Source organism: Typopeltis vanoorti, chromosome 21, assembly GCF_054136105.1.
Source record: "Typopeltis vanoorti isolate ZY-2024b chromosome 21, IOZ_Tvanoo_1.0, whole genome shotgun sequence".
In the NCBI taxonomy this organism is placed as follows: Eukaryota; Metazoa; Arthropoda; class Arachnida; order Uropygi; family Thelyphonidae; genus Typopeltis; species Typopeltis vanoorti.
The window spans coordinates 97416870-97429695 of NC_143569.1; the positions used below are offsets into that span (position 1 = coordinate 97416870).

The 12826-nt window shown below is 37.0% G+C and overlaps 1 protein-coding gene across 1 annotated transcript in view; it reads left to right on the forward strand.

Moving 5' to 3' along the window:
* Nucleotides 1-12826, forward strand: part of LOC150095132 (apolipoprotein B-100-like) — a 297535-nt gene that overhangs the window by 170696 nt on the left and 114013 nt on the right. The window contains exon 11 of the mRNA XM_090411200.1: nt 1554-1652. Coding sequence (XP_090267326.1) covers nt 1554-1652 — 99 coding nt within the window. The remainder of the gene's footprint in view (nt 1-1553; nt 1653-12826) is intronic.

Below are 12826 nucleotides of genomic sequence, written 5' to 3' on the forward strand. Positions count from 1 at the left end.
CACTGTCAACACTGCATGTTACCTTACCTTTTTTCAACTTCCGTTTCATTTGTATCACTTTCATCTTTCTTATTTCTTGCACCTTCTCTTCATGTGAATTTGTGCTCATTTTTTATGTTGAAACATGGTGTTAGTAATAATTAATCCATGTTCTGAGCAAAAATCTAACAGGTACTTGCCATTATTATTATCTTTGCTCTTTTCTCCAAATTTTCCCAGAACATTCTTATATGTCTGGTAATCATTTCCTACTCTGCTGTTTAGAATCTCCAACAAAGACCAACTTTTCCTTTTTTGTTGTGTCAGCTGCCTTCTCTGCATGTCTCAAAACCTTCTGTGGGACCATAAGGCCAAATAAGTTTCATTTTCCAATTCCCCATTCTGCTATTAGCCCACACTGCTCTACTTAATACTTCCTCCTATTCAAGATTATCCCCATATTTAGTGTTTAACACATTCGCTGCCAACTACGAATATACTCGTAGTTGGTATACGAGCCTCATAATCCAGCTACGAATATACTCGTAGTTGGTATACGAGCCTCATAATCCAGCTACGAATATACTCGTATGATGCTTACCGCCGGCAACAAGATTACCTGTACTGACCTTGAAGAAGTGAAAATTCTTGGCTTGTGGAGCAAGAATCAAAAGTGTGTATACTCGTAGATGGTATATAAGCCTCACAAGCAAACTATGAATATTACTTGTATGTTGATTACCACCGGCAATGAGATTACCCGTACTGACATTGAAGAAGTGAAATTGCTTGGCGTACGGGAACAAACTATGCCCGAGTAGCGTGGCAGCGAACGTGTTAATATTATAGCTACTTCTTCTTTTCCCTGATTGTTACTTCCTAAATATAACATCTTGCATTTGTTGCTTAGAAAGATCTCACTTGTTTTTGTCTTCTTGATTTTGGTAACACCTATTATGTCAATCTGGTACTTATCCAATTATTCTGATAGTTTCATTTTTTATCCCCGATGCTTCTTATGTTGATGGTGCCAATTTTGATTTCTGCTGATGTTGAGTTAGAGTTGCAGTAGCTGACTTTTTGCTCTTCATCCTGGTTCCCTGAAGAAAACAATGGGGCCTTGTTTAACCGATCAACGCCCTAGCCGGCATGAAATTCTGTTGTATTGTACCATCATTTTGAGTTATAAGAAATAAGAAAGATGAAAGATGATTTAAGCTAATAAGAATACAATTTGGTCAGCTAAATTACAAATCGCCAGCCTATCCTCATCTGGTCAGTATACAGGTAGATACCCAACAGGGTGCACCATGAGAAGGTGAGAATTCACCATTAGGTCAGAAGCGCTAGTCGGTTCTCTGCATTCCCCGAAAGACCATGTGATGGTCTCCTCCCAGTTATTTAGCCTTGACCCTTAAGCACCCCTATTTTTATTTCTTTCAGTAAAAAATCCATGTTGAAAATTATTGATTTGACATTTTAGTGTTAAGTGTAAGTTGCATTTTATCTTATATTAATTCATAGTGAAAAGTAGTTTTATGCTTACCTTTTTTTTTTCTTTCTTTACTTTTCAGACAATATGTAAATTCAAGGATGTGAAATTTTGCTGGTTAGTATTAGGAAGAATTATTAATAAATATGCAAAGGAAAATCCAGCCATCATGAAAACTGAGGTACAATTGATTTGAAATATTGTTCTAGTGCATCATAATTTAAATATTTATATGACTTATGTAGCATCTGACTTCTTCACAACTGGCCTGATCAATTCTGGCAGCTGTAAATTTGAATCCGGTTGTGGGCATGGATGTCTGTTAATATCTAGATGATAGACAAATTTCACTGCATGATGTGACCACCATCCTACTTATTGGAAGTGAGGTGTGAAGTGATTTGAAAAACTACCAAAGTAACATGATTGCTCTCTAATGAAGAGTTCCCAGATTGGTTTATAACCTCCCTTGGTTGAGGATATCATATAAAAAAAAAATTAAGATTTTTTTAAATGAAATTTTTTGTTTATTTTTTCATATAAGACTAAATTCTGTCTTTGATGTAATACTTCACTGTCTGGTCTAGATTTGATATTCAAGTAGACTGTTTTGAATTTGATGTTGGAATGGACTTAGTTCCACCTTTAATCCTACCATTGTTTTTTTCCAAACAGCTATCCCTTTATTAAATTGAGCTAGTCAGATGAAACATAACTTATTATGTATACATTTATATGGTGTAATGCTTGATATAATGATATTTTTAAATTCATGATGAAAAACATTAACTAGTATTTCATCACTTTTGGAACCCCCCCACCACACACACACACACACACACATATATATACCTGTCCAATTAAGATGTATATATTAAAAAAATACAAAATTATCTGTAAGTTAATAAGGAAAAGAATTCCAGAAGACTACAAAGCTTTCAGAATACAAAAACTAAGAGAAGCAGTGCAGGCAAAAACCAGCCTGAAAAAAATAGAGAAAGACTTAAATTTTAAACAGGCAATTCATGATCTGCTTTACATGATCAAAATGGAGAAAAACATACTAATAGAAAAAAGATAGAAGAAATTGTGCAGAATTTTTATAATGATCTTTATGCAACTAAGTGCCAAGTTTCAGAACCTATTATTCCAAAATCAAGCAATATACCAGATGTACTTCCAGAAGAAACAGAACATGCCCTTAAGAAAATGAGTAAAGGTAAAGCCTCAGGACTTGATCATGTTAAGGCTGAAGAAATCCAACAAGGTGGACATTATTTTCAAAGCGTTGGCTGCCAGATTCTCGTGGTACTTCAAAGAAAGAAAGATTCCAGAGGAATGGAAGACCTCAAAACCATACTGCTATTCAAAAAAGGGAACAAGGAAGACATAAAAATCCAAAACACTCTCGAAGACAACTCCAGTAGAGAGCAGTCAGGATTCAGAAGAGGCTTCTCCACAATATATCATATCCAGGTCATTTCACAACTAACAGAAAAATGCAGAGAATCCCTCTATGTTTCCTCTTTATTGATTTTAAAAAAGCATTTGATACCATAGAACACAATGCAGTCATCAGTGCCTTAATGGAAATAAATGCAGATACTTACATCCACATGATAAAAGAAATTAACAAAAATCAGACCACACAAATAACACTATTTGATCAACCTATAAATATAGATATAAAGAGAAGGGTCCGTCAAGGCGATGTGATCTTCCCAAATCTATTTACCATCACTTTAGAATATATTCTGAAAAAAAATAGACCTAAACAGAGAAATAAGCACAGATGGTGAAAAACTACAAATCCTTATGTTTGCCGATGATCTGGTACTGATATCTCACAACCCAAAAGACCTAGAAGAAATGGGTGAAAAATTATACACAAACAGCAGTAAGATAGGCTTAGAAATGAATCTAGAAAAAACAAAATGGATCAAAAACATCTACACAAGTAACAGTCATCTATGTATTGATAACATGCCGGCCTGGTTGGCCGAGTGGTTATCATATCCGCTCTCCAGCCAGAAGGCTGTGGGTTCGAACCCTGCCGTGGGCATGGATGTTATGATTGTCTGTGAAAGTACTAGTGGTGGTAGTCGGTGGTAGATGGCGTTGGTGTTAGATAATGAAGGTTGGTGGAGTAGTGAGACAGAGAGTTATAGAGTAGATGCCTTCCCTCGATGAGTCTTTGGACTCCCTGGAGGTGTGATGTAATGATAATAATAATCCCTATAGAACAAGTGAACTCCTACAATTACTTAGGATCAACAATAAAAATGAATAATTAGTTATCTGAAGAACTAGCAAAAAGAAAGATAGCTGCATGGCTATCATTCAACAGACTAAAAGAAGCACTTACTGATCCAAATCTTGACATCTCTGCGAAGGCAAAACTATTTAATAGTGACATACTTCCATCACTCACATATGGAACACAAGAAGAAAAGAAGCAGAAACTCTCAGAATAACTCAGCGTGCAATAGAATGCAGGATTTATAACATCAGCAAAATGGAACATGTTAGGAACACAGAAGTAAGAAAGAGATCAGGCATAAAATATGTGGTAACTGCAGTATATGAAAGCAAGATGAGATTGGCAAGTCACATAGAATACTCAACTGGCAACCAAGAATAAAGAGAAAAGCAGGAAGTGGGAAGATCCACTAGTAAAATCTATGGGTATAACATGGAAGAGAGAAGATCAAGATCGTTGGAGGCATCTTTGTGACCTGCACTCATGGAGAAATCCTGAATGAAACATAGGTCCATCAAGGTAATATAAAAAAAATAAATCAGCTGACACCTTTTATTCTCTTATAGGGAGTAGGCGAGGCCATTATATCCTATCTAGCCTTTGGAGACTGAGTGGGCAGTTCAATCTCCACCGGTAGCCAATCAGAAATAGCTGGCCCATGATTATTACTAATTATATCAGCCACCGATGAAGAGGCTGGCAAACAAGTGCTGCCATCTCTTGGTACCTAACCCTAACAAGATATGTCACTATCTGAAATAATGTGGATACTACAGTCAATTTTCTTGAGTTTACAGGATGAGAAACCTGAGTTTCCGGGAGGAAAAAGCCGCTTGCCCATGCCAGAAATCGACTAACTCGGGAACCGGTCGAAGAAAGGCTTAGAAAAAGTTCCTCCAGGCAGCAACAAGACTTGAACTTAAGTCAAACTTTGAGCGACCAAGCGCAGAGGATGCAAATGTCACTTCCACTGAGCTACACAGGCCTCTTTCTCTCACTTTCTCTTTATGCACGCACGCACGCACACACACACACACACACACAACTTACTTGGTCCGGTGCAATTAACTGTAGGATAACTTTGAATACTTTAATTTATTAGTTAATCATAACCAAATCTGCATAGAGTGGAAGACAATGTGTTTGTTTTAAGATATATTAGAAAACAATAACGAAGGAGAATGCTATATTTGGTTGGTATATTTGAATTACTCAAAGATGTGAATATAGTAGTAAATTTGGAAGAGGAAGACAAGACTTACCTCCTTCGACTACAATCATACAATATGCCAAAGCTCTGGCAGAAAACAAGATATTCAGTAGATCATCAACACTGTTTCTCATTGTAAATATGGCTAAAAAAGTTATAAATTTTTTATGAAAAATTATATATTAAAATTATAAAAATTAAGTGGATATGAAATCCAGCATTATTTCAAAGCTGAATATAGAAACTATAAAAGTTTCTTGTGAAATTTTACCAGAGAGCTTACAGGAATACACTCGCTGGCATTTACGAGTTGCCCTAGCCAGAGCTTATAAGAGAGACGATATCGCTATGCCAAAGCATCCATATAGTCTCCTCCTACTGGTCCTTTCTTTTAGTGTTACACGGTGATCAGCATTCATTTTAGAAATTATGGATTTTATAACCGGGTTATAAATAACTCTTTTTATTATCCTGTTTCGATCATCATATCAAGATCATCATCTGGAGCATGCTCAAATATACAAGACAAGCTGCATTACATTACAAACAGTAAGCTAGAGAAACAATGATTTGATCACATGTTATTCTACTGGCATGACCTCAAGTGAAAAAAAAAATATTAATGAATTACATCAAGCTAGATCTTATGATAACATGAATAAACATTCTTTCTTATAGATAGTTTTCTTTTGGTAACGGTGATGTCCTATTTTTAGTATTACAATTGTTATTTTTGATTTAAAAAAATTATTATTTATAAATTACAACATGAATAAACATTCTTTCTTACAGATTTTTTCATAACAGTTATGTCCTATTTTTAGTATTACAATTGTTATTTTTGATTTAGGATCCTGGATTTTCTACAGTCCAGTTTATAGTTGTTCTTAGATAGGAAGGATTTGTGGGCTGAATATATGCCTTCCATATGTTTGGGATTTTTAGACCATCATTATTGTTCAGATTTGGGTGGTTGATAATGATCTCACAGACTTCCTTAAATTTGCGTTCATACCATGTTTTGGTGTGATGTAGACAAATAGTGCTTTTCGATCAATTCCATGTAAGGTGTTCAGGGCATGATCAGAAAGGCCAGCTTCACCATAATTATTCTATTTTAATGTGTCGTTTATGTTCTTTTTGTCTGATAGGAATTGTGCATCCTGTTTCTCCTATATATGGTATGTTACAGGTGCAATAAATACGGTATACTCCAGGGTGGGCCAGCGGAGGGAGCGGGTCTTTGGATGAGTTGAGTAAGCTTTTTAATTTTGTATTATGCAAAGACAAACAAACAAGACAAACCAGACTACAATAAAACTACAACTATTCCCTACATTAAAGGGACATCAGACAAAATAAACAGAGTACTACAAAAATATAACCTCAAAGCCACTTTTAAACCTCCTGCAAAATTAAAAATCCAAAGACCTACTCCCTCTGCTGGCCCACCCTGGAGTATACCGTATTTATTGCACCTGTAACATACCATATACCACATATAGGAGAAACAGGACGCACAATTCCTATCAGACAAAAAGAACATAAACAACACAATAAATAGAATAATTATGGTGAAACTGGCATTTCTGATCATGCCCTGAACACCTTACATGGAATTGACTGGAAAAGTACTATTTGTCTACATCACATCAAAACATGGTATGAACGCAAATTTAAGGAAGCCTGTGAGATCATTATCAACCACCCGAATCTGAACAATAATGATGGTCTAAAAATCCCAAACACATGGAAGGCATATATTTGGCCCACGAATCCTTCCTCTCTAAGAACAACTATAAACATGACTGTAGAAAATCCATGATCCTAAATCAAAAATACCAATTATAATACTAAAAATAGGACATCACTGTTATGGAAAAAATCTGTAAGAAGAATGTTTATTCGTGTTGTAATTTATAAATAATTTTTTTTAATCAAAAATAACAATTGTAATACTAAAAATAGGACATCACTGTTACTGAAAGAAAACTATAAGAAAGAATGTTGAATTGGATTTAAACGGTATTGATGCGAACACAGATAGATAAGAAAATAACTATTTATTAACTTAAAAAAGCTAATGTTTCGCTGGTATTATATCCAGCATCTTCAGAGTGCACAAAACATTTTGTTACAAATGCAAGACACCCACAATTCGGTGAACAATGGGGCTAGTATAAGTAATTGCAGTGTGCAACACAAGATTAACGTCCTAATATGGCACCATCTAAGTTATATATATTAAAAAAAAAAAAATACATTAGTCCAAAGTTTTGAAAAAAAATATAGTAGTCCAAATAGTAGTCCTTGAAAGTTTTAAAAAATAGTAGTCCAAAGTTTTGAAAAAAATAAAATTAAAATAAATAAATATTAATTTAGTCTTAGGATGGCTGTCTCCCAAATCTTTGGTAGATTTATACAGCCATACTTGTTAAGGTTTGGAGTATGTTTTAAGGCTTCTGTTGATTCCAGGAATGACCTCTCTGACTTGTAGAAACTTCTGTGCAGTAGTTTTGTTTTCTCTTAATTGATCCTGTGTGCTGAGGAATCTAAAGCATGGGCTGCCAGACCCGACTTGCCATAGCGAACGTGCCGGATATATTTTTTGTGTTCACTGAGGCAGATGTCCACAGTTCTTCCTGTCTGTCCATACTAGGCTCGATGACAAGAACAGGGTACTTCATAGACCTCCTGGTTGTGATAAAGGAGTGAATCTGTCCTTAGGTGAACGGATGAGAGTTGCCAATTTCACATAAGGTTTAAATACGGTGCGCAGTTGGTGTTTGCTAAGCACCCTAGATATCTTTTCAGATATGCCTTTAATGTACAGGATGGTGATAGTTTTGTTGTAGTCTTCTGTGGTAAATAGCAGGGGGGGGGGATTTCTGGGTAGCATTTAATATTTTATCTATCTTATGTGGATTATAGCCATTGCTTAGGAAGGTATGGCATAGGTGAGAAAGTTCAGCAGTGAGAGCAATGTCATTGGAACAGATTGTTTTAGCTCTGTGGGTTAGTGTTTTTATGATACCATATTGTTGAGAAAGGTGATAGTGTGATTGTTTGTGTAAATATCTGCCTGTATGTGTGGGTTTTCTATAAACTGAAAATGATAAGGAACCTTCTGGAAGACGTGTGATTAGTGTGTCCAGGGAGGGCAAGCAGTCATTGGCTTCTGGTTACATTGTAAAGTGGATTTTAGGGTGCTGGCTATTTAGATGCATTAAAAATGTATTCAATGCATCTGGGCCATGTGGCCAAATAGCAAACACATGGTCAACATAGCATAGCCAGAGACTAGGTTTGAGAGTGGCTGTGTTGATAGCTAGCTTTTCCACATGTTCTATGTAGAAAGCTAAGAGGGGAGAAAGGGGGGGGATCCCATAGCTGTCCCATCTAATTGTTTGTATATTTTCCCTTTCCATGTAAAATAACCTGCCTGTACTGTGAATTTAAATAGCTGAAATATATCAGGGGGAAATTGTGAATTTAGTAAGTTAAGTGTTTCAGTCAATGGTACATTAGTAAATAGTGAGGTGATATCAAAACTCACCATTAGGTCTGAACTATTTAAGGTGCAGTTTTCTAAAATACTTTTTAGGTGGGTAGAATTTTTAACAAAAGAGGGAGAATTGTTTGTGCGAGTGGCTAATAGTTTGGCTAGTTCATATGTAGAACTGTTTATCCTATCTACAATAGGGCATAAAGGTTTACCTTGTTTGTGGATTTTTGAAGCTCCATATATTCTGGGTGTTTTAACACGAAGGGGTTTGAGTTTTTTGACCGTTTCTTTTGACTAAGAAGTGACTTTGTTCAATAACTTGCACACCTTATTCTTTTGTGAGTTGGTGGCATCTCGATTTATGATTTAATATGTTGACTGGTCTTGGAGAAGTGTGTGCATTTTGCTTTCATATTCTGATGTATCCATTACTACAGTCGCGTTTTCTTTGTCTGATTTCGTTATTGTAACGTGGTTATTATTGCATAGCTCTTTTAGAGCCATTATTTCTTTATGTGGGATATTATTTTTGGGAGGCTTAGAATGGATTAGGATATTGGCCATGTCTAACCTAATATTATTGACTATTGCTGGAGGCAGGTCGTATATTCCACGTTCAACGTAAGCCATTATTTTGGTTTTTGGAACTTCTTTAGGAGTAACTGAAAAATTGTGTCCAAGACTTAATGCACTCATGGCTTCTTTAACTAAGGTTAACGATGATAAGTTCACAACGACGGCATCTTGATGTAATTGCGGCTGCTGCATAAAACTGCATTTTTCTTGTTATTGTAGGCATCAAGAACAGTTAAAGAATTTCCCTGAAGGGAGAGATTTAGTTCATTTAATTTCGAAAAAATGTCTGAAAGATAGGATAGTGTTGATAACGCTGTTTCATCAACAAGGAGTGATGCAAAATCAGAATTATGTTCATTTACAAATAATAAAACTTCGTTCCTTAACCCTTTAACATACAAAGATGTCTGTGACATGTCTTTTGTTTATTGCACCAAAATTGATTTTGAATTTTGGTTTCACATATAAATACAACCGAATATAGATGCTAGACAATCTTGTGCCTATTTCCTTTCAGCCGAGAAAAGTTGCCAACTTTTCTCGGCTTGTATCGGCTATTTCGTTTGCGTTTGCACAAGTTCATCATTATTTTTCAAATAATGATGAATTTGGAAGAAAAACGACCGCTTTCTGATTTTTAATTGGTATCATAAGGGGTTAATTGAAATAACATTTTAATACTTTGACCCTGGAAAGCCAGCAAATTTCAGAATGAAGCAAAAGTTGTGCAACCTGTTATTTAACGGTCGAGCTTTAATAAAATTAACTAGCTTTACACCGTTATATAGCACAGTTTTAAATTCTGGTGGGATTCCTTTGGAGGCTAGCGCTTCTCTATGTATGAAACAATGTACCCAATTTATATCCGGAGCTACTTCCTTGACCATAGAAACAAGACCACTATACCTGCCTGTAAGGGTGCGAGCTCCATCCGAACAGAAGCCTGTACATTTTTCCCACTGGATCCCTTTGTGTATTATGTAATTATTGAGCATGTGAAATATTTCTTCTCCAGTTGTTCGGGATGGCAAAGTTCTACAAAACAGAATATCATCATGAATGTTGTTATCATCTGCATATCTTATGTAGCATATTAACTGCGCATCATTTGTAACATCAGTAGTCTCATCTATTTGTAACCCTTATTAGGTAGGTATATGTGGATGCTTGGAGTGCATTTGAGGAAAGAGAGGAATTGTATGTGAGAGACCACTTACATTTGAATGAGGAAGGACGTAGGCATCTGGAGAGATTGCTGTTCTGAACGAGTCAGTGTGTCCCAGAGAGAATGATAGCGGGGTGGCCTCTTATGGGAATGGATACTTGGGAGAAGGGAGACGATGTCAGGTAACACTGAGCCCAGTGGAGTCTAGAAGGGATAATGCTGGGTATAGAAACAATGGCATTTATATGCTTTATACTTATGCCAGGAGTATCCAGAATAAGGGAGAGGAATTGGTGCCACAGATAGCATCAGCCTGGCCAAAAATTATTGGGATCACTGAGACGTGGTTGACAGAAGGGGATATAACAACAGGAATAGAAGTCGCTGGGTATAGCATTTTTCGTCAGGATAGGGGGGGAAAGTGTGGTGGTGGGGTACTGCTTATGATGAGTGATGACCTATGTCCTCTAAGAGTGGAGGCTTTGGAAGGAAGTGAGACAAATGATTTTGAGAGCGTATGGTGTGAGGTAGAGATAGGCAAGACAGGATATTTAGTGGGGTGTTGCTACAGACCCAGGAGCACAGAGGATGGGGACCAGGAGATGTTTAGACAGCTACGTTTGGCAAGTGCAAGAAGAATGATTGTTATGGGAGATTTTAACTACAGTAGTATAAATTGGAGAGAGGAAAATGCATGTAGCAATAGGGGAATGGAATTTCTAGAATTCTTGAGGGACAAATGTCTTAGGCAACATGTAACAGAGGGAACAAGAGGTTCAAGAGTTTTGGATTTGGTTATAGCATCAGAAGAGTTGATAATAACTGAGTTAACATCTCTCCCACCAGTTGGAGAGAGTGACCATATGGTTTTGACTTGGGAAATGAATAGACATGCAGGAGTATCAAAGAGACAGGAACTTATGTGGAATTATAATGCAGGTGATTATAATAGTCCTAGACGTCAACTTCAGGAAGTTTCATGGAGGGAGGAATTGGAAAGCCGGGATATCATTAGTGCGTGGGAAATTGTGAAAGAATATTTGTTATCAGCAATGGTAAGTTGTATACCATGAGTGAAGATGAGGACACAATTTGGAGTAAAATGGATGACAAACAATATTAAACAGGAATTGGATGCGAATAAGAAACTATGGAGGAGATATAAGGAGACAGGTGAAGAGAAGATGCATGAAGAATATAAGACACAGGCCAGAAAAGTGACTAGTGTGGTAAGGAAAGCGAAACTGGAATATGAGAGGAGATTGGCCCTAAGATCCAAAGAAAATCCTAGGGAATTTTTTAGCTATGTGGCCAGTAGGAGGAGAAATGGCTGTGGAAGAATGATGTTGTGGGATAAAAATGGGAATAGAGTGACTGATGCAGAGGACATAGTGGAATTGTTCAATGAACACTTTATTGGAGTATTTCATCCTAAAGATGTCAGTTGTAATGCTAGAGGGATAGGGCTGGTTTGAGGTTTAGAGGTACAGGAGGAGAGTGTGTTTCAGATACTGAGTACTCTGGATGTCGGTAAAGCTTTGGGACTGGATGGTATTTCACCACGTGTTTTGAGAGAATGTGCTAGGGAACTGACAGTGCCTTTAACCCGGCTTTTCAATAAAAGTCTGGTTTCGGCAAAGGTGCCCAGGAAATGGATGGAAGGTAAGATAGTGCCATTGCATAAGGGTGGTAGCAGACTGTAAGTGTCTAATTATAGACCAGTTTGTGTGTCATCAGTAGTTGTTAAGATCTTGGGGAAAGTAGTGAGGGACCATATACAGCATTGGGCAGATGAGGGTAATGTTATCTGTGAGAGTCAAAGTGGATTTGTGAAAGGGCGCTCTTGTTTTAGCAATATGCTAGCCTTTTATAATAAAGTTACAAGAACATTAGATGAGGGAAAGGCATATACTGCAATTTTCTTAGACTTAGCAAAGGCATTTGACAGAGTGCCACATGATAAGCTGATATATAAGTTGCAGCACATGGGTCTGGATGTCAGATTGGTCAACTGGATTCAGGATTGGCTGTCTGATAGGTATCAGAGAGTTGTGTATGGTGGAGCAGTTTCAAGGAGGCAGAGGGTTAAAAGTGGGGTCCCACAGGGCTCAGTACTAGGAACTATATTGTTTAACCTTTATATCAATGACATTACCAGTGGATTGCAAGGGGATATTCAGTTGTTTGCGGATGATGCGAAGCTGTGAAGGATTATTAGTAATAGTGTAGATGTGGTAGCCCTGCAAGAGGATTTGAATAAGCTAGAGAGATGGGCGAATGAATGGGGGTGTCAGTTTAATGCAGCAAAATGTAAGGTCTTGAGGTTTGGGAAACATCAATGGGATGCTTCATACTCTATGGGAGGAGTTATACTGGAGGAAGTAGGGGAGACAAGAGATCTGGGGTTGATGATTGATAGAAACCTGAAGTTTAGGGGACATATTGCAAAGGTGGTGAAGGTAACACAGAGGATTGCTGCAATTATGAGAAGGACACTGACCTGCAGAGATAAGAGGGTTTTCATTCCATTGTATAAGACCCTGATCAGACCACACTTGGACTATTGTTCTCAGATTTAGTCCCCAGGATTTGAAGGGGCTAAATTAACTGTGGAAAGGATACAAAGACGGATGACAAAG